Source organism: Maniola hyperantus, chromosome 16, assembly GCF_902806685.2.
Source record: "Maniola hyperantus chromosome 16, iAphHyp1.2, whole genome shotgun sequence".
Taxonomy (NCBI): Eukaryota; Metazoa; Arthropoda; class Insecta; order Lepidoptera; family Nymphalidae; genus Maniola; species Maniola hyperantus.
In genome coordinates, this window is record NC_048551.1 from 3,766,509 (window position 1) to 3,794,070 (window position 27,562).

Sequence of the window (27,562 nt, forward strand, 5' to 3'; positions counted from 1 at the left end):
GAGGAACCGCCGATGCAATGCCGGCCTTTTAGGGTTTGTTGTTAATTTGCTATAATCTGCTGTATTAGTGGATTATAGAAAATTAAGCTTTTGGTTCATTGTATATCATGGATTTCCGCAAAGTAACGCCTGCTTCTATAGAAGTTAGCATGTTCGAAGGCAAAGCAGGGAGCAATTTTTGGGAATTATGCCATGGTAGAAAATTAGGCCATGGTAAGTTAGTAGGTAATGGACTAAGGAAACTGCTAATTAACTAATCAAAACACACAGCAAGGTTCTGCTAAGATTATTTTATTCACTTACTTAGTATCAAAAGAAAAAGGTAGTCTACTTTGGTTTTATTTGGTAAAAATAGTTATCACCCCATCATCTACTAAAGTGAAAAATAATACTCAGTTAAAATGAAATTAAACTTAAGTAAATTATAATTTAAACCACCACCAAACCGCCATTCAAAATCCGTGCAAAGCAGACAATGCCCGGTAACTGTCAGCAATGCGCACCCTGCATACTTGGACTGTAACACAAATACAGGAAAATACCTGCAGTTGTTCTAAAGGTGATAGGCTGGAAAATTGTATTAGGTACGTACAGTAAGCAATAAGGCCGCCATTGTATACATAGTTTTAATCATGCATATTATTCTCTATCTTGATTCTTGATGGCAATAAAGTATGCACATAGCGAAATTGAAGGGGCCGGGTATTTTATTGCGTTATAGAGTAAAAGAGTATCTAACAATGTAAACCAAAGGAACCTTAGCAATTTCTATGTTTAAAGGAGTTTTTCCGTAAATAGAAGTTTGCAATATGGAGTTTACACTGTATTTACTTATCCAAGTACCATGTAAATTGATATGCAATGAAACTACATGTTTAGCAAGAGTGTCATGCAACTTAGATGGGAAAGGAGATAAAAAGAAGGGTGCAGTTACAAAGTGTAAGCATGTCATTACAGTTAGTAGTTAACAGTAATCACCCCTATGCCTATGTGCAGCCCCAGTACATGGGCATAGATAGAGGTGATGTTTTGGTATCAGTTTAGAAACAATGCTAAACATTATCTACGGCTTATTGCAGTGTTATATTATTTTGGAATCATTATTCATTATTATAAATAGGTATCTTCCTAATAATATCAATTATTAGTATTATTCATATACTTACTGGGAGTTCGGTGGTTATTATAACCACTTGGTTGATATCTTATAACAAGCTTATAAGATACTAGCTGAACATCCCCTTGAATTATGTTATTAAAATCCTGTAGGAACTCTTTGATTTTCTGAGATAAAAAGTAGCCTATGTCACTCTCCAAGTCTTTATAAACTACTAGATGATACCCACGACTTCACCCGCGTGGATTTAGGTTTTTTAAAATCCCATGGGAACTCTTTAATTTTCCAGGATAAAAAATAGCATATATCCTTCCCCAGGATGCAAGTTATCTCTATACCAAATTTCATCAAAATTGGTTAAACCGATGAGCTGCAAAAAGCCAGCAAACAGATAGACACACTTTCGCATTTATAATATTAGTATGGATTATAAAATCAAGAATCTGTATCTGGTGCTACCAGGTATCATTATCCCAACCTGTGGCCTGCCAATACTACGAGCACGGGTCTTCTCTCTGAATGAGAAGGCTATAGTCTACCATATTGTGCTGATTGGCAGAGTTCACAAATTGTATAGATTAACATTACGGCAAACTCTCAGGCAAGCAGATTTCCTCCTGACGTTTTCCTTTACCGTTAAATCAAGTGATATTTAATTGCTGAAATCGCAAATGTAATGTATATATTATATATATACGTAGAATGTATATATATTAAATAAATATATAAAAAGGAAAGGTGACTGACTGACTGATCTATCAACGCACAGCTCAACTTACTGGACAGATCGGCTGAAATTTGGCATGCAGATAGCTATTATGACATAGGCATCCGCTAAGAAAGGATTTTTGAAAATTGAGCCCCTAAGGGGGTGAAAGAGGGGTTTGAAATTTGTGTAGTACATGCGGCACAAGCTAGTTATACATAAACCTCACATATCCATGCTTTAATGTAAGTTGAGTTAGTTGACATTGCATCTGTTATGTGCGGAAACCTTTAAGTTGAACCTAACAGGTTGTTGCTTAGCTAAAGAGCTTATTTTGCACTTAAATTACTGAATCTTTTTCTGAAGCAGATTACAGTTTAAACAGTAACCAAGTTTGTTGTGGGCTTCTTTTTAACCAGGGTGTTCAGAACTCTTATAGACAGCCATGCATAGGTTTAAGTTGAGGAAATTACTTAAGTGCCTAGTTATCACCATCGCCTGACAGTATGAAATATCATAAGAACTTGCTTAAAATAAGTAAGCAAAAGAGGTTTACTGAGTTTTGCATTTTCTAAGCTAACTTTGTTTATGTTTACATTGAAAGGTATAGAATTATAGATCATGTTTAAGCTTCAAAACATTGAATTTTATGTGTGGTTTCATTTTCTTCTACAGCTTTTCATTGCAAATCTACAGATACGCAGGCTGTTTTATTTGCTGTTCAATTACTCACATACAATGCAGTTGCATGTTGTAGACGACTAGAAGAAATGGAACTTTATTCAGCAATGTTGTGTTTGATGAACTTTATTCAGTAATCTACTCACATTTTTATAAACGTCAAGGGAATTTTTGACATGTGATAGTCGAAAACATCAAGTATTAGCCAGGTTTTTAATTGTATTTAATCAATTGATTGATAGGTTACTTACATTTGTTTTTGGCATTCTCATCCATGAGCATATTGAAGTGGTGGTGGCGGTTCCACGCTGCCATTTTGCCTTCGTGCGGAGCCCCGAGAAGCACCAGGGCCGCCCCAGCGGGCCCAACTCCGTCTAGGGGCTCCAGTGTCCTCGAAACACTACAACTTTGTCACACACTCATAACCCAAGAAACATAATATCTAGCACTCTTTCACTGGCTCAAAGCGCCGTCGCATGGGACGGCGGTGTCATCGGCGCCAGCCCGCGCCGCACATGCCTGGCACTTCCGCTCACGCACTTGACGATGCACTCGCGGGTAAACAAGCACGATCAACACGGCACCGCGCGGTGATTCACCTCGGCCTCGCCGCGCTCCGCACTGCAGCGACCGCGCGACCCTAGACGACACCCAAACACTCGGCCGCGACCGCGTCACGTGTGCGGCTCCAACACCAACAACACTGCCTCTGGCCCACGGCCTCGGGACTCGCGCACCAAAACAAATTATTGCACTCGATCAAAAAATCTATTTCGGTTTATGAAAATGAATGAATGCAACCGAATGGACAGCGACGGGAGGGAGCAAGACGGACGACACGATTTCCCTTCTTCGATCCGATCCTTGCAAGCTCGAATCAAACTCGCGAGCCGCGAACAAAATAATAACAAATGTGCATGAGATGCTTGATAAATTATGTGCACGTGGGTTGCGTCACAGGATCGAACTTACTTATTAACACTAAACCGAATAAATTGTAACCATTTCAAAATCGTGACGGAATATCTCTGTTCACGGCTGCAATAGCAAGCTTGTGAACAATTTCAAATTTTTATGAAATGCGAACTACACCATTATACACCAGTATCAAAAGCAATTGATTGATTACACGTTTCATTAGCGTAATTATAAAGTCATTAACTACACTATTTGTAAACAAAACACAGCCTGTGAAACATTCAGTAAAATAATAGTTTACAACAGAAATCGCGAACGCGTTGATCAAGCGCGACAAGTAGGACAAAACATGGCAGACTTGATGAAAAGAAAAGCACACGAAGTTTGTCTGTGGTCGTTTTTATTTTTAAAACGCTATGGCTGCTAATACGTTCCATTTTAAAATGCTTAGACAATTTATTTTTGATTTAACAAAATGAATAATAAATGAATTCTCGAGTAACAACTATCAAATTCAATCGATTAAATGCAATTTTTACTGGAAATTTCATGATTCAAATAATTGCATTAAGTTTCTTATGGAAGAATAATTAATGCAAAGAGCATTATTTGGAAAATAAATTGCGTAAAATGAGTCTGCCTTAGCGTCCACCATAGACAAACGTAGATATAATCTATAATAATGATGCCATGTGTGTAAAAATTTTCTTTTTTTGGTAGAATTTTTTTTTGTATTTAATATGTTACATAGAGATGTTAAAGAAATAGGAATAGATTTTTTTTATTAAATAAACTTTTACAAGTACTTTTGAATACTCAAATGTATCTACCACTGGTTCGGAATACCTTTCCTAACAAGAAGAGCCAGCAAGAAACTCATCGGTTGCTCTTTTCAAATATTCGATTTAAAAGAATATTATACCATGTAAAAGAATTTATTCCTGTCCCGCACATTACTGGAGTAAGATGCGAGTCAACTCCACGCTCCGTTTTCATATATTACATAATCTTCAATTTTATACATATGCTTTTTCACGCGTATAACAAAATAATTTAGTTCATTTTAAAAAGATAATAGCTGATGTCCACGAGTTCATTCGTATGTATGTAGGTTTTAATAATCTCGTGGGAATTCATTGGCTTTCCGGTATAAAGAGTAGCCTTTATGCTAATCCAAGGCAGGTCAGGCCCAGACAGGTACTGTACCGGGTACCCGTTGGGACCCGTCTGGGCGGGTCATCTCAGACGGTCGCCGCGCGCCACGCAGTGCGTAGGTCGCACGCATTATTTCAATATTTAGGTACTCACGTACACTGCACCGCAATGCACCACAGCGCAGCGCATCGCACCGTACCATATTCGTACAATATTACAAAAAATAACACTTTATTTTCATGGTGGCCTTGTCCATTACTTGCATATACTTATTTGCCTAATTACGTATGTAAGTGCTCAATAATAAAGGCCTGCAGAATGCAGATAGCTATTATGACGTAGACATCCGCTAAGAAAGGATTTTTTAAAATTCAACTGCTAAGTTGGTAAAATTGGGATTTAAAATTTGTGTAGTCCACGCGGATGAAGTAACGGGCGTAAGCTAGTAATTCTTTTAAAGACAACCCTAACGTAATCAGAAAAGATATAAGCTAACCATAGAAAGAGAGGCAACTTCTAGGTAAATATAGCGGTAGGTTATAAAATGCTGTGCGACCTGGAATTGCACTTTATGGTGTCGAAGCAATAGTTGCTATCTATTTAAATGATTTTGCGGAGTGAACCTTCTGTACATATACTATTATGTATTCTGAGTCCAAGGTATAATCTATCTCCATTCCAAATTTCAGCCAAGTCTATCCCTTAGTTTTTGCTTGAAAAAGTAACAAACAAACACACATACACACATTATACACATACAAACTTTCGCCTTTATAATATTCGCATCATATTAAGTCCTTACAAGAGATCTATGTGAACGACTATCGGTTGAACTTTTAAAATTATATTTTTGTGAATAGACTGAGAGGATATTTTGTAAGAATACCTGTTTCTTGAAAGGAATCGAGTGGTTTTGAAATATAATTATTAATTGTGAATCTCTGTACCTATTCTTTCATTTCTTGGTCTGTCTATAATATGAAACCTGAGTGAGGGCAAATAAAAAAAGAGCTAGGTATATAATAAAGCTAACTTCGACAATTTTTATCAGCGAGATGTTATAGCTCGCCATGCACGTACTCTTACCATGTGCAGGTTCAAGCTCCTTTATTGCTGCCATAAAGATTGCTGTAGGCTGTACATAATCAGAAGCAGTTGTGACTAGTGCCAGCTGTAGATTATGTACAGAATTATCATCACACAATACGTATGCAAAGAAATTATTATTTTCATTATCGCATTTTCTAATGAAATTCCATCGTCTGAATAGACACGAATAATAATCTTAGGCCTTCAAATACGTTATGAGAGCTGAAGAGCGCTCACACTGGATACGAGTTAAATCGTACCTACGAATAACTCGCATCTAGTGTGAGCGCTCCCATACCCATAGTACTTGAAATATCAGGACTGGGGTTATATGTGTCCACAATTGAACTTTGTACGAAAACTTTGTCTGAGTACGAAAACGTATGTGAAGGAGTATGGACAATTGGACATAGACAGAATCTTATCAGAAATTAGATGATTTCCACGACTTTATCCGCGTGGATTTAGGTTTAAAAATCCCCTGGGAATAAATACTTTTGGGAATAAATAGTTGCATATGTCAATTTCCGAGACCTCCGTACCTTCCGTTTACTCTGTAACAATTGTCATGTAAATTGGCTAAACGGATAAGCCTTTAAAAATCCCGTGATATCTCTTGATTTTCTGAGATAAAAAGTAGGCTATGCCCTTCCCTGGGATGTAAGCTATTTTTTTTAAATATTAGCGGTGGTAATAATTATGACTGTGTGCCAAATTTCATCAAAATCGATTAAACTGTTAGGCCATCAAAAGCTAGCAGACAGATAGACAGACACTAGACAGACACACTTTCGCATTTATAATAATAAGTTTGGATTATTCTTATAAAGTAGTAGTTTTTAACATAAATTTTATGGTAACACAATTGAATTCAACCAAAGCTTGAACCAAAGGCAATAATATTGTGACGTCACGTCACGACGCCTAATCCGCTGTCGCCATTACGGATAATTACGGAAAAGAAAACCTAAAATTTGCATTTTGCAAGAAAAACTTGAAAATAAGACCACTGCTTTGTGCGTTTAAATTTATGGCAAGTGCAGTTCATAATACAAACACCGATAAAATATAATTTTGTTAATAGTTTTACTTGTAACTTGTCACTTGTGCAACTTTTTTGTAAACACCATGCCTAAACGTGGAGGAAGATTGAGGAATTGGAAGCCAAATGACTTGCACTTTGGTAAGTGTACTTATTTAGGTAACACATATTATATCAAAACGATTTTTACTTGGGAATTTTGAGAGATATTCGGCTTTCTGTTGAGTGGTTGGGAAAATTACATTTAAGTACCTACTGAACTTCTATACGACTCAACTTTGCATATAATATTGTTCATAATATTTGTTTGGTAATATTGTTTTCGATTTACAGAACATGACGACCGTGCACACTCTAATAACACCAGGCGAGTCAGCTTTAAACCTGGTACGAATAAAGGAAAGAGTAAATTCAGATCGTGGAATGAAGCATCGCAATTATTGTTGGATGGAGACATTGATATGGGGGCATCTGGAGGTCAAGGACCTAACAGGAAAGGCTTTAGACCTAGAGGAGGAAGACTTGGGTCTCCTGCACCACGGCCGGCTGGCAGAAAGAGGTTCATACCTGGGTTACTACCTTGGTATCAAATAATAATACCATATGGAGCTAAACATGAGAAAGACGTAATTTTAAGAGTACTATTGAGCCATTTATCACCGGATGTGTTCATACCTCATTACTACAAAATAAATGGCAACGCCGCTGTATTCTATGTTGATGATGCAAAAATAGCAGAAAAGCTGTTTAATGCTGATAGAAAGATTGTTATGTCAGATGGGTTTAAACTGGTTGTTATTGTGCGCAACTCTGTGCCTAATGTGAACATCGACGCAGATATGAAAGAGAAGATGAAGCTTGCGATGGCCAAGAGGTACAATGCTGCGACTAAAGCTTTGGATTTGACAAAGTTTCATTCTGATCCAGGTAAATATTACATACTGGTCTAGTTCGTTTTCAGGAAGTATACTCAGCCTATTGGTTGTAGTAGTAAGTTGTAGTAATAAGTATTAACATATTTGTATGCATAACATTGACCACCTTATGGTGGGGACTGAGTGGCACATGTATATGTGTCCACTCACTCAAACATAGCCAACAGACTTCATGAAATGCATCTACATCATGGGACATATTACAGTATAAACTGCCAATAACAAATAGTAAAAATCTGTACATATCATCCATACTAATTTGCATACTAATATTATAAATGCAAAAGTGTCTGTCTGTCTGTCTGCTAGCTTTTCATGCCCCAGCAGTTTTTGATATTTGGTACATTAGCTTTCTTCCCTAGGAAGGACATAGGGCATTTAGACATTATCCCATTAAATATGGTAAAAAATAAATAGGGAAATTAAATCCATGCAGATAAAGTCATCATCTAGTAAAATATTAAGTTTTGTAGGTTTACCTTTCTGCACTACAAAATCTGGATTAAAAACAATTTGAAGGTTTATCAAATTGTTTTCAATACAGTATCCATCTAAACCTATAAGTTTTAATTAAATTTTGGTACTGATTGTGATGGCAACTAAATTTTAAAGTATTCACATCTTTTTCTGGCAAATGTAATAAGAAAAGGATATACAAACTTAATTTAAAACTGTCAAACCTGAGGACTAGCACTAATTATGTAGAGTAGCACTACTATTTAAATTCATTCTCTGTCTTTTTTGGCATTAATAGTTCTAAATAGTTAACTTTTCAGAGTTGTTTAAAAAAAAACAAATATGACTTGCTTTAACGGTGAAGGAAAACATCGTGAGGAAACCTGCATGCCGAAGAGTTCTCCATGTTCTCAAAGATGTGTAGTCTGCCAATGCTCATTGGGCCAGTTTGGCTGACTATGGATTAAACCCTTCATATATTTACCATTATTATATATTTATATACCATACATTTTCTTGTTTGTTACAGATTTGTCTGACATATTCTGTGCACTGTTCCGCCCCATGATCATGTTGGCCGCAATAGACATAATTGCTGAGAACATTCCAGACCTAGAAGCTTTAAACCTGAATGACAATAAGCTCCATGGGATTGAACACCTGAAGGCCCTGTGTGTCAAGTTAAAAAACCTGAAAATACTGTACTTAGGTGACAACAAGGTAACATGTGATTTTTTTTCATTTTCCATTAAATTGCATGTCTTTGCTAGTATGTAAAGCCACAACTGAATGTTTCCAGTACACTAGACCTGAGCTAATTCAGTAATATTTTATAATGCATATTGATTTACTATCTAGTCTGTCAATGTCCTCTTTTATGGGGATTTTATGTACAGTAAAAGACATAGGCAAAGTGGCAGAAAATGATGTACATCGACCCTTAGAATAAGATTTCAGCTTTGTAGAGCGTTGTCTCAGTCACGAATACCTATACGACGTTTTGTCGGTCTCAACGACAGTGCATTGGCACTACAAAACCACTATTTCTTTCTAAAGTTTTATGTATTACTAGCTTATGCTCGCGACTTCGTCCGCGTGGTCTACACAAATTTCAAACCCCTATTTCACCCCCTGAGGGGTTGAATTTTGAAAACCCTTTCTTAGCGGATGCCTACGTCATAATAGCTATCTGCATTCCAAATTTCAGCCCGATCCGTCCAGTAGTTTGAGATGTGCGTTGATAGATCAGTCAGTCAGTCAGTCAGTCACCTTTTCCTTTTATATATTTAGATTTTCTCCCGCGTACTGTATGTTCGTGTGCTTTAATGTAGTTTGTTGTAAACAACCTATTTTAATGAAGTAAAAGTACCCTGAGGACCGTCCCTCATCTGTGCAGCCTGACCAATCAACAGTGCTTACTGCTTACCACAGCCAAATAGGTTGTTAAACTTTTTTTAAATAGAGATAGCGAGCAAACGAGCAGGCGGGTCACTTGATTTTTAGATTACCGTCGCCCATGAACATTTGCAGCACCAGAGGAACTGAGCTGTGCTGGCCTTTCAGGAATTTTTTGGTCCGTCCGTTGAATAACCCTATGTTGTAATCTAGTGGGAACACCACTGAAGGGAGTTACTTCTCAAGGAACTTACCAAGTTTAACCTCTTTTCAGATACCATACCTGGGGTCCATGTATCCACTCAAGCCCCTCCCCCTTGTAGAGCTGTACCTCAAAGGAAACCCACTGGTGAACAGGTTCAGTGACCATGACATTTACGTGAGGTAATGTTATTTCAGACCACATTTGTGCAGTGACGAAGCGAGGAAGAATCCAAGGGTTAACCCTGAATTATGGGTAATGACTACTGAGACAGTGGCATCGATTCTGATGTTTTTCTCTAAACTAAATTTAGAGTATCGCATCCTTTTCTTTTTAATATTTCTAAAAAAGGACAGTAAATGAATTTTAAATTTAAAGACTACAAATTTTAGTGCACTCTGCTCATGACTGGCAAAGTTTCGAGGTTTGACAGTTCTAAATTATACTAGGTTTTTCTGTCCTTTTCTTATCACATTAGTAAGAAAAAGATGCAAATACTCAAAAGTTTTAGAGGAGTCATTTTGTACAGACTATACATAACAAAGTTGTAAAGTCAGTACAACAGCTGTCAAAGTTAGGGTGACCAATCAACATTGAGCCTTGCTTCGCTGTGCTGTGCTGTGCTCAGCTAACTTTCCGGTTCTATGTTTTACTACAAAGAACATTGAGCTTTGCAGTACGACTGCGACAGCGCGACTTGAGTACGCAGAAGTGCAAGCGATATAGTCGAAAGACTAAGCGAGGTGGGTAATGCGATGCTGAGCAAGCCAGCACGTATTGCATAGTCCTTGCTGTTTTAATTTTAAACAAAGCACAGCCTTAGAAAGCGCAGACCAACCCACCACCACCCATGGGCCCACCAACCTCGCGGTTATATGGGCCGAAACGCGGGAGGACGCATGTTCGGTACTTGCTCGGTGGCTCTTTAAAAAAGCGCAGAGCAGCAAGGATTTTCGTTTCTTATAATCTTAGAGGAGTGATAGAGCATAGTGCAGCATACCGCAGCCAAGCTCAATGTTGATTGGTCACCCATATTCTATTGGAATTTGGATTGGATAATACTGTGTGAGTTTCAGAGTTATATCTTCCCATGTTTGTCCAGTGAAATCCGGAAGAAGTTTCCCAAATTGGTGAGACTGGTAAGTTAGAAAAACAACCATATAATAAAAGGATAAACTGAATGACTGACTGACATCAATGTGTAACACAAAATGCTGGGTCTAGAAAGATATATTGCATGTTGGTTTTCTTTATAATGTAGACCCTCCACCAGAAGTGCTTTGCAAAACGGTCATAAAAAATTAAACAATTTTACTTTTTATTTTTATATAGATTTTCGTAATCAGTACCCTTATTATAAATGCGAAAGTGTGTTTGTTTGTTGGTCTATTGGTTTGTTAGTTTGTTTTTCAAACTAATCGCAACAGTGCAACGGATTGATGTGATTTTTAAGGTTCTGTACCTCTAAAAGAAAAACGGAACCCTTATAAGATCACTTTGTTGTCTGTCTGTCTGTCCGTCGTGTCTGTCAAGAAAACTTCCCGTTCACCTAGAATCATGAAATTTGGCAGGTAGGTAGGTCTTATAGCAAAAGTAAAGGAAACAATCCAAAAACCGTGAATTTGTGGATTACATCACACAAAAAATTTAAACTTTGTTTTAAGCATGTCCTGTATTTTTTATTCTTTGTCAGCATTATGCAATAAAGATGTTTTAAATTAAATTAAACTAGCTTATGCTTTCGACTTCGTCCGCGTGGACTACACAAATTTCAAACCCCTATTTCACCCCCTTAGGGGTTGAATTTTCAAAAATCCTTTCTTAGCGGATGCCTACGTCATAATAGCTATCTGCATGCCAAATTTCAGCCCGATCCATGCAGTAGTTTGAGCTGTGCGTTGATAGATCAGTCAGTCAGTCAGTCACCTTTTCCTTTTATATATTTAAATATTTGTTCACGAAAAAATAATTTACTAATAGATGGCGCAGTCCGTCATTAACTTGCAGTGTTTTAGGCATAAGTACCTTGTATGATGGTATGGAACCCTTCATGTGCAAGTCTGATTCGCTCTTGACTGGTCTTTTTATTATTGCGAACCAAACACTGCATTACAAAAGAGTAGGAAAGATGAAGATAGATGACTTTTGACTCATTATATAGGACGGCGTGGATCTCCCCCCAGCGATCGGCTTCGACGTGTCCGACGAAGTCAGCCTGCCTCCCAACAGGCAGTGGTTCCTCATAGACCAGGCCGGCCAGACCTTAGTCCGGGACTTCCTCACGCAATACTTCGCGATATATGACTCGGAGTCCAGGCAGCCATTGCTTGAGGCGTACGATGAAACTGCTATGTTATCCATGGCGGCATCATACCTCACTGGCGATTGCAGAAATGCTCCTGAAAACAGGTAGGTCTTATATTATACTAGATGATACCCGCGACTTCATCCGCATAGATATACGTCTTTTTAATCCCGCTTGAACCCTTTGATTTTCACGCAACCCAAACACCTTTGCTTTGGTCCTCCTCTCACCATTTTCCTTCCACATGCATATAATAAGGATAGAAGATTTAAAATGCATTTTTTTGTTACAGACTAAATGCGTACATATCAAAAAGTCGAAACATACTTAGGATAATGGAAAGGGAATCCAGACGTCGATACTTGAAGATCGGCAAACTGCAAGTTGTCTCTTTCCTGTCAGATTTGCCGAAAACTAAACATGACCTGTTGGGATTCGCTGTCGATTTACCAGTGTTTACAGTAAGTTGTAACTAATTCTGTACACCGTTTCATTTCATTGGTGTCATTTATTATGTTCCCTTCGCTTCGGGCGATAGTTACGCTGTCGCGCGCGGAGGTGATGTCAAGTCCGGTGGCAATCTCCGCGCTGCGGAATAAATGGTTTGACTTTGACTATGAAAAGTCTAACTAGATGGCGCTAGTTGTATTTTAAGTCGCATTAACGTTTTGTTTACTTGACTTTTTTTGTCCACAGCCTGGTTTGATAGTAGTGACTATGAATGGAGTATACAGAGAGACGAACGTAACCGGTAACCCGATCAGGGCGTTCCACCGAACGTTTGTGATCGTACCCAACAGCAACGGCGGATTTTCCATCACCAATGATATGCTGTTCGTTACCAACCCCACCAGAGAACAGGCAAGATTCTGCAAAATTTCTTAAGCATTTCTAACCTTAAAACTTTATTTGCGAAAAAATTCTGAAATTGAAAGATAAATTCTTTACTGCACTTAACATAAGTTTTCAGAAAATTCCCACTGCAGTTTGCACTGCATTTTTTGTGCAAAAAAGCGGACTGCCTATTTGGGCTCCAGCTACGCTTTTACTTCTTCATAAGTATTAAAAAGAGGTAAAGTTTGTAAGTTTGTTTGAAGGAAGTAATCTCTGGAACTACTGAACCGATTTTGAAAGCTACATTATTCCCGAGTAACATAGGCTATATTTTATTTTCAAAAAATTAAAGATCTCTAAAATTGTAATAAGCTACCTGTGCGAATCCGGGGCGGGTCGTTAGTAGAAAAATAAAGTGGGCAAAAATAAAGCTCTACTGATACAATTCAAATTTTCTTCCCTATTTCTGTCCTGTTGATCAATCTTTTTCATCTGCAGGAAGATAAAGCGTTCTCAACAGGCACTCCCGACCAACCAGTCGTCCAACAGCCAGTACAAATAGTCCAAGCGCCAGTGGCCGCGACACCAGCACTACACGACGACAACCAACGCATGATGTTGAACATGCTCGGACAGCAGACGGGTATGAACGAGCACTGGAGCATCAAGTAAGTAGTTCACTGTCTCTTAGCCTACATCACCCCAGCGCGAGTAGTCCAAGCGACATAGAGTTCATACGAACTGCACGTAAGGTAACGCTTCTCGACGTTTGTGTTTTTTCTGAGTACTTTCAAGATAGATCAGTCAGTCAGTCAGTCACCTTTTCCTTTTATATATATAGATTATATTCTATATTTTAGATCTCTTAGAGAGGATGATTAAAAATAACAATTCCAATAGTTAATTCCAATTATTTATTTAATAGTTTATATTATATCGGTCAGATAGATGTTCATTACATATTAAGTTTTTCCATTACAGTTGTCTACAAGAAACCGGTTGGGATTACCAACGTGCGTTGTTCATCTTCAACCAGCTTCACTCAGAAGGCAAAATACCTTCAGAGGCCTTCGTCAAATGAACTGGTTGCTGCTCCCAGTGGCTGTGCCTTTCCAGGGTTCCGTTGCTGAAAAGAAAAAACGGAATCCTTATTGTGTATATAGACGGTTCCTTGTTACTTAAAGCCAAGAGTCAATGAAGAGTGGATGAAGATGGAAGAACGGACTGTTATAGTGTGTATATTTAAAAAAAATCTGCCAAAAAAATTATTGGCAATGAATTAATAGTTTTTTTAGTTTGTAAATTGTAATGTTATAATGCACAAAAAAAGTTTTTTTATCTTTTTATGAAAAATAATACTAACATTGCCTTGTGGTTAAAAAAACAGAAAAAAAATGAAAAAATATAAAACAAAACTGGAAATGTAATAATATTATTGTTGTACAAATACTTTCCATTTTGCTAATACTATTTATCACATTATGTGATAGTGTTTTTATAAAATTTAAAATTTCAATATCTGTTAGTGCCTGATTAAAAAAGTTCATTAGATATAAGGCGAGCTATTGAAAGACACAAACTGAAAAGAGTGGCGTGAATTATTCGATCTCACTTATACAGTATACTTGTGTAGTGTATGTGAATGAGACCGAATGATTAGCGCTACTTCGTTTCGATTCGTATCTCTATAGGCACGCGTTATAGATTTATTGTACCAAGTTATATTTCTCGTAAAGTTATAGTCGTAAGTGATAACTTCATTAAATTGGCATGACAAAAACAGTCCAGTGATGGCAAAACAAGTAGCACAGTTCACGACAGTTAGAGAACTTCTAACGAAACGTCGAGGCTTCGACATCACTGGCAGACCTCAAATGTTAGTACATTTGACGCAGGTAGCTCTAAAGTTGCTCTATTTTTCTTTGATTTCACGTCACCGTAGTCTAATATTTGACATATTGTGGATTCGGGATCAAACCGAGAGTTCCCTCACTCTAGTTCACTCTGCAAGTAGTCCAATTTGAAGTTACAATATAGAGACTTGCACAGGACTAAGGGTCAAACCAAACTAAAGGACCAAGGGTTTTTGTACAATGCGCAGTCATACGCCTCGTCTTCAGATTGGACTTCTTATTTTGCGCGCACTATACTATGCATACTATACCAAAGTATAATGCGGTTACCAAAAAGTGACAGCATTAAAAAATAAACTAAATCAGTCTAAGCGCCGTACTCAGAGTCGCTTAATCGTTACATAAGATTGAGTTAAACGAGACAGCTATATCTGTCACATAAATCTGTCTCGTTTTAACTCAATCTTAAGGGCGGACGATAGAATCATGGCGATAGGCTCGCCGTGTGGAAAAAATTTCCAATGTAACTTAATTTATTATTACTGTACATGAAAAATAAAATAAATAAAATTCGATACAAACTATCGCTGCGATAATGAGATTGGCTCATAGAGTTTGTATCGAATTTTGTGACACGACGAGACTATCGCCGCGATTCTCTTATCCGTGGAGATGGCGCCTTATAATCCTCTGAACTGTAGAATAAACTTTAATTTAACATATTTTTAATACATAAACTCAAAATGTCAAAATTTAGTGCTCGGTTAAAAAATACTTGGCAACTGAAGGAGCAGTCGTGTCAATTTAGCGAAGTTTTGTGTTGAACGGATATCTCTTGATCTGCAAGTATAAAAGTTATTTCATACATTAAGACTAACGCCACACGATGCGTTCCCAGTGCATTGCGGCGCCGTACTGCTGTGGATTTCAGTATTGGATGCCACATGGGCAATGCGTTGCCGCTCTGGCAGAAAGTATGGCGTTGCAGCGCACCACCCCTCCCCAACTCGTCTCTCTGGTCTCAAATCCGTAGCGCGTGCGGTGCGGCGCCGCACGACGTAGCAACGCATCGTGTGGCATGATACAGCGATTATATGATAAGTAGGATGACGCAGCGGTACTGTTCAAGCGCCGCACTGCCAACGCAACGCATCGTGTGGCTTCACTCTAATTGTTTGATAACAAGCGATTTTTTAATCGCTGTCGCTTAGACAGTTTTTGTGCAGGAGTTTTATCAAAAAATATTGTTTCGTTCGGCTTTCTTATGTTTGATATCAATCCTTATTTGACTTGTAAATATTGTTTAAGAAAATAGTTATAAGTGTTGTTGTATAAATAATTGTTTGATACATGGTTTCCAAATTAAAAAGTTACAAAACTTGTTTCAAAATAAAAAAAGTTTATAATCGTATAAATGCTCCCGGCTATACTCACGTGATTAGTCGACGTAAACCCGACTAGTTACGAACCCATCGCAAACGCGTCTCGGTTGATACTGACTACCGATAAAACTAGTCGGGCTTACGTCGACTAACCATTCGACTACAGCCGGTAGCATTTATATTTATAATGTTCACTCACAATAGTTTAAACGCCAAAAAACTTTATAATCGTTACACCTTTAGGACACCGACGCATTCGCACGCGGTACGTTTTTATGCCTAGGCTTTTACGGCGGTTACGCACTCATCCACTCCAAGTCTGTGAGAATACGTTCCTTTTTGTTTTGTATGGGAGCTTATGACATATGTCGTAGATAATCGCTGGTATTCTCACGGGTGACGGATTGAACTCGGATGACGGAAGTGCATTGCGTAATCGCAGTTACGCTCTCGATCCGAATCCGAGAATTCTCAATCCGAAATACTATTTGTATAAGGGTTTGCACACTAGATCCGAAGCGATTCATTTTCCAACGAGAATATCTCCAACTTGGAGCATTGGTCATAGACCGAATTAACCACAAAATGCACACAAGTGTATGAATGCTTGTTCACTGCGTCCGATCCGAATCCTAGTCAAGCAACAGTCTTCAAAACGGACGCAGTGTAAAATCAACATTCGGATTCGATTCGAGTTTTCCAACGGCCAAAATTAATAACCAACTTATCCGTGATCTGTTGATAATTTACTAGTAACGTTGCTAGGAATCTTATCGAAAGATTACAGATAGGATTGATTATTAGCTTTATTTATTTCATAAAGAAAAAACGTTTATTTTTTAAAGTTGTGCCACACATCACCAGACATCCCAGACTTGGTTATCCCGGAGCATTAAGCCAAAACACCTTAAGCAGAAGAAGCGCAGGAATAAACTGTGTCATGTGTGGCACAACTCGGAAAAAAAAGTCGGCCTTCTCGGATCGGTTATCGCCTAAAAATCATAAAAGCGTATATTTTCTCTATAACGTGGTAATACGTCGGGTGTTCTAAAGGAATTCGTAGAAAATCCGTTTGCAATGATATTTGAATGTAGTAATTGTAATAGCTATTTTTTTGCACATACAAAATATTGACATGTAATATAGCTGTCCTTTTCTTTGTATGTACATTGTAATTGGATAGCTTAGATAATTTTATCACAAAATTGGTTTATACCTTTCATAACCATGGCAAAGTATATAAATTCAAAATATTATAAATTATGTATTGTTTTGTACTGAAAATGAAAAAAAAAATGAAAAAATATTTATTTACCATAGATCAATCGAAAATAGATATCATAACATAGTTATTCTTCAGGAAAACATATAAAGAATAATGTTTTCACTAAAATCTTTTGGTTGTTGATAACACTAAAGGGGTATTTTGCTCCCTTTTAGTGCTATCAATTAGATTGTTTTCTATAATACTTCCTTTAATAAATAATAATAATTTGGTAGTGATAATAGGCCATGCTTTATTAATATTTTTTGTGGACAAATAAAAACTTTGTTTAAACTTTAGCTGGTTATTTGCCATTGTAAAATATCAAAAATTCTAGTGTCCACTAAAAAGTGAGCAAAAATGTGAGCGTGCTCCAAAAATCTGATGTTATTTCGAATTTATTTTTATCATAATGTATTTTTGAGTAATAAACATAGTTCTGTTAAATATTTTGTAGTAACAACTGTTTCACAAAAATGTAAATAATTGAGTTGATTAAAAATATAATAACTAATTCATAATAATTAGATTTAAAGTTTCGTTTCAGAAATTAATTTAGTTTAGGTTAAAAAAGAGAATGTAGTGAGTTTGTAGTTGTGGGGAAATGGGGGTGGCACACGTTGAGTTTTTCGGGCTAAAGTCCTCATAAACGGCCGGTTTTATGGTGTCCGTAGACAAGGTTGTCACATGATTGTGCAGCCACATGGTGTATTCTTATGGTGTTTACGTGGGGTAAATTGCCTCGGAATATTGGCGGCGGAACCCCCTGGATACTCCTTGTGGGTTAGCTGTATGGTGTTCTCTCCCATGGTCCCATGTTGTCACGGTACGGTATTTACTTGGCTGTACGTTGAGGATGCCCTCATCTGTGCCAGTTTTGGGTTGTGCTTAGGGAGAACTTAGGGTATTTAACATTCTAGAATGATTACGGTTTGCGTGAATAAAGTTTTATTTTCGAATAATAAGCGTTTTCATTTGAAATCCTCTCCGTAATTTAAGTTAGTTATGTTAAGATAAGATCACTTTAAGGTCGCCCTTTTGTTTTCTGTACTTATATTATTTTTAATGTAAGCCGAAATCGCTGACAGTTCTCCATTATGTTCTCAAAGATGTGTGAAGTGTCTGCCAATCCGCAATTGACTATCTGAACTATATGGGCCTCATTCTGAGAAGAGACTCATGTAAGTTGGCAATGGGTTGTTGTTGATGATGATGATGATGGTGAATAATGTGGTAAAATACTAATTTTTTCATCGATCTATATTGCTATGCCGGCTGAGACTGAAAAATGAGTTACTAGCCTACTCAATTGTGTTCTTTAAAAAATTATACTTAGTTTATTAATTTAGGTACATATAATCATCTTAGATCTATAAACTTCGTCAAGTGTCGACTTCACAAAGAACCTACGTCATACCGTAAAGTAGGTATGTTTGAAGATTGATAAAGTACCATGGTTTGTTTAGATAGCTGATTTGATCTCGATCGGTCTGACAGGCAAGGTATTAAGCAGTTAAGCCTCGTAGACCTGCTTGCTTTCATGGCTGTGCAACAAACTGCTTTTTTGAAGATGAAAAATGTATACTAGCTGATGTCTGCTGCGACTTCCGACCGCGCGGATTTAGGTTTTTGTTATCCCGTAGGAACTTTTTGATTTTTCTGGATAAAAGTAGCCTATGTCAATCTTCGATATGTACCTAAGCTATATCTGCATGTAGGTAGGTATAACGGATGGGCCTAAAATCCCGCGGGGAATTGTTGGGATAAAAAAGCTGCAATTGATTTTTATAAATTGGTTTTTGGGCATAGTATCATTGAGTGGCAAAGTTGGCTAGTTTGATGGTAACTATACCGTTTAGCCTTTAGGACGTCTTATTTAGGAGGATGGAATAAGCCCTTAAGCTTGTATCAGGCCCTACTAAGATTTTGAAGTGACACACAGTAAAAAATGTAGATGATGCAACTTATACGCGACTTGAAGCAGGTGTAGTAATTCTGCTCGGCTAGAGTTTACAGTAAGTCCCCGTTGAAAATCTTCCACGAGAATCGAGATGCGTCTTGTTGACTAATGATAACTGTATTCGGAGTAATATGACACGATAAGTTGTGGAATTTTACAAGTCAGTAATTGCGACTCACCCCTAAGTACATTGTTTTTATTATTGAGTAGGTAAGCAAGTATAATGCGTAAAAAATGAGTTCTAACCCGCTATTTTAACTTATGTGTCAAATTTCATGACAAAAGTACGATTTTAGTCCTTATTTTAAAGGTGAACCGTATTTTGAAGTCATTTTGTAGGGACTACATAGAAATTTTTCTCGATTTGACGAAACAAGTAGGAAGAAATAATGAAATAAGTACTAGGTACGTAGGTTTTAATTCGATTTTGTATTTAATACAAACAATCGAATAATTCTGTTTGGCGAGTTATGTAGAATGTACCTACCTACTTCGGTGCACATTGCACAAAGCTGATTCCTACTTACTTCTATCTAAGTATGTGTAGATGACGTGTATGTATATGTACGAATTAGCATATTGCAAACAAAAATGACACATAGCCAAAAATTGGCAGTTCTGAGGTACTAAATCTGCTGTAGGTAATTCTGCAAACGTACGTCCGTTGTAAAGATTCTTATTTCTTGTCTTGGAAACTCCTGAAACTTGTTTAGGTACATGACCTTGTTTCACTGTAATATAGTACCAGTAGGAATAAAGATTGTAGGTGCCTATAGAACCTACAGTATGGTGGAAGAATAGTTAAGTAGGTCTGTACACGTCAAGTTTTTAAACGCCCCTGCGTAAATGCAAAGCAAGATTAAACTTTATCGTTTGAATAAAGTGGATAATATGAATTTCCTGTAAAACTGAAGCTGGGATTTCCTCTGACGGGTGACCTGCGTCGTCCCCAGGTCGTTCCATGTAAATAAGGTTTCGAAGCATACGGTCGTAATGTGTACCCTTATGATATTCTAATTGTGACTCTATCACTTTTTGACAAAGTTGATTTTACGCTTCGCTGACTTGAAAAAATATTTTAAGTTAAAAAAATGTTTGTTTTTTCCTTCTTCATAACCGCAACACGAAATGTAACAACAATAGCATTTCTTGCTTAGTCATTTCGTGATCCTATTTTTTGATGGTTTTTTCATAAGAGCTGTAGGCAGGACCTACCTACCTACTTAATAAATACCTATAGTACGCGACAGGTCGAAATAGCAATCGGGGAGGAAATCAGGGTGGGGAGCCTCCACGCTAACCCGGTGCGGGCAAGCGCGAGTGTGCGGGGCTTCCCCCCGCCTCATACCCCGATTGTGATCTCGACCTGTTGCGGACTATACTTGCCTACCCATATAATACGCTAGCTTTTTTCCGCGACTTCGTTGGCGTGGACTTAGGTTTTTCGAACATCCAAAGGGAAATATTGGATTTTCCGGTATAAAAATAAAAGTATCCGGATATAGGTACTTACATAGATCCGTATACGGAGGCAAGTATACTCAGAAACAAAAAAAATAATGATGACCCCGACTTCATCCATTTAAAATTAGGTTTTTAAAAAGCAACTTTATAGGTTACCTTTCTGTAAAGACGTATTGCTAAACAGCTTCCTAAAAAAAGTACTTTAAGTTGAGATAAGATGATTATAATTAGGTAAGTACAGTAGATACCAACTACGGAATCCTAAAAACACCCTGTCTTGGACCTTGATAATATACACTAAACCTACAGGCACAGATATACAGGCTATCTAATAATATATTTATTGTGTCCGCCTGCACAGTCGGTTAAAAAGTAAGTAAGTAAGTTCGTATTTGTCAACATTTTGTCACGGCTGACGAGCCGAGTCATCGACCGAGCTATGAGCGGAGAAAAGATTCTGTGACAATCATTGAGCCAATCTTATAGTGGGTATACCTAGGTACTGTGTAGTGCAGTTCAGCACAAATTACTTATGCCTAGTGCACACAGCGGACCATAGCGATTCGGCGATTTTCGCATCAATAATACCTACCCATCCAGTATAGAGAATAGGTCTCCTCTCAGAATGAGAAGGGCTTCCATATCCACTCGCTAGCCAAAGTAGCCATAGCCAAGAGCGGATTGATAGACTTCACACATATTATTGAAAAATCTGCTCACGATGTTTATAAGATTTATTATAGTACTTAATCGCTAAAAACTATATAGGTACCTGACTCAGAAGAGTTAGAGGTGCCTTCCCGGGATCGAACCCCAGGCCCTCTAAGGAGGCCGAATTCTTTTAAGCAACTAGGCTATCAGTATAAATAAGAAGCTACTTAGTAAATAATATGACCAAATATTCATGCATTCAATTGACCTATAAAATAAATAGGAATTCCGAAACTCAAATCGAAATTTTGTAGTTCTCAACTTTTTATTTCTTATTCGTACCTACTTAACTAGTTTATATTTAATTACCAGGTAGATACGTAGATAACAGCTAAGCTAGACTTTCTAATTGCCTATGAATAAAGAAAACCTCAATAAACATAGCTCGGTATCTAATTGTAAAGTGAGGTGAAGAATCATTACGATTCATCAATCGTCATCATTATCATCATCAGTCAACACAACTGATCACCGGCCCCCTTTCAGATTTATAACAGATTAGACTTTAGATTACAGGGAGTCCACCACGCTGGCCAAATGTGGATTGGTAGTTCTCACACACCTTTGAGAACATTATAAGAACTCTCAAGACGTTCTGCAGGTTTCCCGACGTGTTTTTCTTATATTTAAAGCACACGTCATGTCCACCGCGCTGGCCAAACATGCATTGGCAGACTTCACACACCTTTGAGAACAAACGTTACAAGAACTCTCAAGACATGCAGGTTTCCTCGTGGCGTTGTTCTTTACAGTTAAACCACATAGAACAATCCATTCAAATAGAACTGAAGTAGTAAAAAAACAACCAAGTGCGAGCTAGGCTCACATACCGAGGGATCCGTACTACAGTCGTGTTTTTTCGACATTTTGCACGATAAATCATAAACTGTTGTGCATAAAAATAAATAAAAATCTAGTTTAGAATGTAGGTACTGGTACAGCCCTTTCATATTATGATACCCCACTTGGTATAGTAGTCTTACTTTGAAAGTTGAAAATAGCAATTTTTGTTCATGAACACATTTTAATTTTTTCTTGTGATGTAACCACAAATTCAAGACTTTCAGATTTTTCCCCTCATGTCTGCTATAAGACCTACCTACCTGCCAAATTTCATGATTCTATGTCAGCGGGAAGTAAGTTATAGGTTTCTTGACAGACAGACAGACAACAAAGTGATCTTAAGTGAAGGGTTCCGTTTTTCATTTTGAGGTACGGAACCCTAAAAATTAACATCGGAAACTGCTGTGAATAATCTAGATTCAAAACTTTATGCTAAAATCGAAGACGAGTCAAGATTTAAAGAATAAAAATGAAAATCAACGCTTTCATGTGTGCCCGACTTTACACATACTTTTACTGCGTACCTCGCATTATCTTGATTCTTGATTCACTTATCGGTAGTGTTGGTTGGAACCAACCGTGTATGCGTTGTACTTTGTAGTTGCTATTCGAAAGTCGCAACCAGTGGTCGTCGCTCGGAAATTGGTGTTCAGAGACTGCAATTGTTATTGTTTGTGCATGTGTAGTGTAACGGTAAAGCGCTAGCGGAACGAGTTTGAACTTTGAGGTCAGTATGTCCGTGTGTTAACCCTTTCGATGTGATTGTGCTGCCATTCGCTGACTTTGCATTGTTCGACGGGTCAGTTGGGTTTTGGGTATTTGACACTTTTGTGCAGCGTTTCATATGAATATTTAACTATGTTATACTTTTTAGGGTTCCGTACCTCAAAAGGAAAAACGGAACCCTTATAGGATCACTTTGCTGTCTGTCTGTCTGTCAAGAAACCTACAGGGTACTTCCCGTTGACTTAGAATCATGAAATTTGGCGGGTAGGTAGATCTTATAGCTGACATTTGGGGAAAAATCTGAAAACCGTGAATTTAGGGTTAGATCACACAAAAAAATTAAATTGTGGTCATTAACTAATAATTAGTATTTTCAATTTTCTAAGTAAGATAACTATATCAAGTGGGGTATTATATGAAAGGTCTTCACCTGTGCATTCTAAAACAGATTTTTATTTATTTTTATGTATCATAGTTTTTGAATTATCCTGCAAAATGTCGAAAAAATACGACTGTAGTACGGAACCCTCATTGGGCGAGCCTGACTCGCACTTGGCCGGTTTTTATACATAAGTATCGTAATTTCTCTGTATTAAATTGTGAATGAGTAGGTAAGTCTTGATTTCAATTATATCCTACCTAATTAGGTATTTTCTACAAGTGAAAATTTAGAAAAGTACCTATCTAGTTAACAGTTTATGTATAACCTTTATTTCATGAATTAAAATACCTAGGTACCGAATAGGCATACCTACCTACACACATGAAAATACCACGTCCTTCCCTACTTAAGTACAAATCTATGGAAACTATCTTTATCAGTTAACTCCCCTTATACTTATTTAACAATACAATTTATATTTAGCTAACCGGTTCTAATCTAATCTAAATCAGCCTGTGCTGTGCCTGTCCCACGTCTGGGCAAAGGCCTCCCTGCGATCCTTGCACCGCATTTCCTATTTCCTGCCTCTTCAGGCCACGTAACTGTAAAGTTATCTAATTCATCACGCCAACGTCGCCTCTGCCGACCACGCTGGCGTTGATGATTCTGGGGCGTCCAAAAAGAAGCAGGGCAGAAGAAGAAGAAGAAGGGGGTGAAATAGGTATTTAAATTTGTGTAGTCCACGCAGACGAAGTCGCGGGCATTAGCTAGTTATGTATACTTAAATAAAACATTTAACCTAAAAGTAGATAGGTATTAGGTATCTAGTTTACATACTAGGTAGCTAGTTTGAATGCAAGCTCTGAATTCAATTCGATGAAACGCCAAAAGATTGAAAAGAGTTTTCCTTATGATTGTGAGTCAACTAATTATAATAAAATTATAATAACGCCAGTTAAGTGGGAAGATGACTAGTGAACCTATTGTTTTTTTTTTAATTACAGCACATAATTACATTTTTGTACATGTAGACGTTACCTAATCAGAAGACAAATAGATAACTAACTACTTTATAGATGTACCCATACAAATGTTTACTTTAAAATCATTAGAACCATAAAATCCATACTAAGATTCTGTCTGACTAGGATAACCTTTTTACGACCGGGCCCATCTGCTTAACCCATATTGACGGAATTTGGTAAAGAGAATAGAGATTGATGATGATGATAAATATACTTTGGTAAGTAAGTAGTTATTGACGATTATAGCGTCACGTCGGCGGCGGTGTCAGAACTTAGAAGTCAACCATAGTTCCATTAGATAACTATAAGAGGATGCCCACGACTTAGTCTGCGTGGATTTAGGTTTTAAAAAATCCCGTGGGAACTTTAATTTTCCGAGAAAAAGTAGCCTATGTCGGGATATAATCTAACTCTGTACCAAATTTCATCAATATCGGTTAAACTGTTGGGCCATGAAAAGCTAGCAGACACACTTTCGTATAATTATAATGTTAGTATGGATAAGTAGCAGTTAGTACTCCTCCAGGTGCAATAAAAAAGAAAAATTCTTCTTTCCTCCAGGAAAATTCTTAAGTTTTTCGCCCGTATAAAAACTTAAGAATTTTCTTCTACGTCCTCTACAGTACAACCAAATTACCTAAGTATACTAAAAATATGATAGACACGTAATTTTAGGCACATAAAATATTGACACAGTTTCGCGAAAATGTGCCGTAAAATGACGTGCTACCTACCTACTTTACAACACAGTTACTTACGAGTACTTATGTTGTTTTTGTAACAGTTTTTACGTCGTTTTTTCTTGCGATCGTAAATCGATTTCAAAATCAGACCTACCTATAAGTACCTACTTAAGTAGGATTGAGCATTCATTACCTATCTGAGGGCCAGTTGCACACATACTGATAATTTTAAGTTACAGTTAAAGTTAAACTTTAAAAAATCAAGCAAAGTGGGTTGCACAAGTCAGTAGGTAAGTATTCATACCTCATCAAAATAATGTTGTTCAAAAGCTACCGAACATCTTTTGTGCAACCAGCTTTATGTGGTTTATGGCCAAATTGAACATTAACGGTGTAGTTTATTTAACCGCGATATGTGCAACTGGCACAAAATTGCAAAGGGTCCAGTTGTCAAGGTGCCACATTTTCGCATGTTGTTGCTTCGACGTAAGTAATTTGCCAAGTACATACCTTAACGGCGCATCCAATCCGATCCGATCCTAGTCCGAAAAATAAAAAAAGGAACCTTTTTGTTTTGTATGGGAGCTTATTACATAATAATATGTCGTAGAGAATCGCTGGTATTCTCACGGATGACCGATAGAACTCGGATGACGGAAGTGCAGTGCGTAACCGCCGTTAGGACATGTTTCACAATCTCCAGATAAACTTATCTAATGAATCAATTTGACGTTATGACTGTTTTTGTATTGGGAATCTGTCAAAATGTCGAATTTTCTCGTTAGATAAAGTTTATCTGGCGATTGAGAAGCAAGCAGTCCCCAATAATGAATCTATAGTACCTAAACGTAGAAACAAGAATCATTTTAAGCACAATTAACTTCAAACTTTTTAATTATAACATGATTATAGTAGGTAGCGTAGTATGGCGTGTGGAGGTCCCTACAAGAGACCTATGTCCAGCAGTGGACGTCTATTGGTTGATGACGATGATGATAGTAGGTAGCAACTACGACGTTGCAATTAAATTAGAAACTGCGGCGCCAATTAAAATAGACAGTTATACTATTTCCCTAGAAAATGTAAATGATCTATCGGTACGATGACCTTATTCTATTGCAGGTATTAATACCAAAGTTTGACGAGTGGTATAACCACAGTTTTACGAGTGGTATACCACAGTTTTACGAGTGGTATAACCACAGTTTTACGATGGTATAAACTATGTAATTAAAAACTATCAAAGATTTCCTTGAGTCCTTCTTTATTGTTTCTTTACTGTAGATATTATACAGGGTGGCCGGGGTTGTGACGTCTAAAAGAATAATTTGAATACCTTATTTAAAGGGGTATCCGAATCACCCCTATATATTATGTTCAGCGATTTTCAATAGTTTAGGAGATATGTTTTTTTTAATGATTTTCACCCTTTTGCTAAGCGGCTTAGTTATTTTATTTCAGTCCTACGTAGCATCATACTTTTTAAGAAATAAAGACTTTTTTAAATGCTATGGTTTTTTGCCCATACCTAACTTGAGCATTTACCTATTACTTTTTGCAGTTTCCGCTTTTTAACAAAAAGACAGCAGTAGCCAGTAGTAATATATAGAAGTATAATACTTACAGTTTTTACACAAGGAAACGAGTTTTACAATATTTTTCTTTTAATTTCATGCAAAAGTAGGTAAATAGCAGTTAATCATACAATAGGGAATGTAACTTGGTTATCATTAATTGCAAAAGCTCGCAAAAACTAGACAGTTTTTGCCACGCTTTCGACTGTTAATTATTGCAATTGATTAGACCCATTAGAACAGATAGCGGTCGCACACGGAAGCGTAATATCGTGCGTAGAACGTGCAGAATCGCATCGTTCGCGTGACATCGCGCGGAAATGATGTCCAGAATAATACCGACTTCCGAGCGATGATTGAAAGTGAATTTGTGGTTAGATTATTACTTACCAAATTAGCGTTTTGGTTAGTTAGTTATATTAATGTAGGTACTAGATGATAACCGCGACTTCGTTCTCATGGATATAGGTTATTTTAATCCTGCGGGAACTCTTTGATTTTCCGGGATAAAAAGTAGGTTATGTATTAAGTCAGGGCTTAAGCTATCTCCATTCCAAATTTCAACCAAATCTGTGAAGTATATTAGTTTATGCGTAAAAGAAAAGAGTAACAAACACACACAGTACACACAAACACACTTATTTTGAAAAAAAAAGTAGGTCAGGGAACCTCCTGAAAATGAAAAGTGTAAGTCGAAAAAAAAATGATGGCCCTCTCGAGAGAAACCTTGCCAAATTGATACCAAATCTAAAATATTTGTAATGGGTAAATAGGACTGGTCTTGTGCTCTTATAACTAAAAATTATTATGTGAACAGTGAATAAAAGCCTTCTAAAGTATATTAAAGTGGTTTTCAATCT

At 37.3% G+C, this 27,562-nt stretch overlaps 3 protein-coding genes across 5 annotated transcripts in view; 2 read left to right on the forward strand and 1 right to left on the reverse strand.

Moving 5' to 3' along the window:
• Positions 1-3,795, reverse strand: part of LOC117989666 (serine/threonine-protein kinase minibrain-like) — a 229,402-nt gene extending 225,607 nt beyond the window's left edge. For 2 of the 3 annotated variants that reach the window (XM_034977056.2, XM_069504009.1), the window contains exon 1: positions 2,756-3,794. In XM_034977056.2, the coding sequence (XP_034832947.1) occupies positions 2,756-2,819 (64 nt within the window). In that variant the 5' untranslated portion in view covers positions 2,820-3,794. Of the gene's footprint in view, positions 1-2,755 lie in introns of all 3 variants that reach the window. The other variant, XR_011237702.1, reaches the window with a different exon arrangement.
• A 2,762-nt stretch (positions 3,796-6,557) lies between these two features.
• Positions 6,558-18,299, forward strand: sbr (small bristles). Its single transcript, XM_034976720.2, has 10 exons — positions 6,558-6,849; positions 7,042-7,635; positions 8,629-8,819; positions 9,769-9,878; positions 10,799-10,835; positions 11,858-12,105; positions 12,294-12,462; positions 12,698-12,862; positions 13,334-13,503; positions 13,817-18,299. Exons 1-10 carry the CDS (start codon positions 6,795-6,797, stop codon positions 13,914-13,916), a joined length of 1,839 nt encoding a protein of 612 aa, XP_034832611.1. The 5' UTR covers positions 6,558-6,794; the 3' UTR covers positions 13,917-18,299.
• Positions 18,300-22,801: 4,502 nt separating this feature from the next.
• Positions 22,802-27,562, forward strand: part of IP3K2 (Inositol 1,4,5-triphosphate kinase 2) — a 142,618-nt gene continuing 137,857 nt past the window's right edge. Inside the window, exon 1 of the mRNA XM_069504005.1 lies at positions 22,802-23,039. The gene's annotated coding sequence lies outside the window, so the exon portion shown is untranslated. The remainder of the gene's footprint in view (positions 23,040-27,562) is intronic.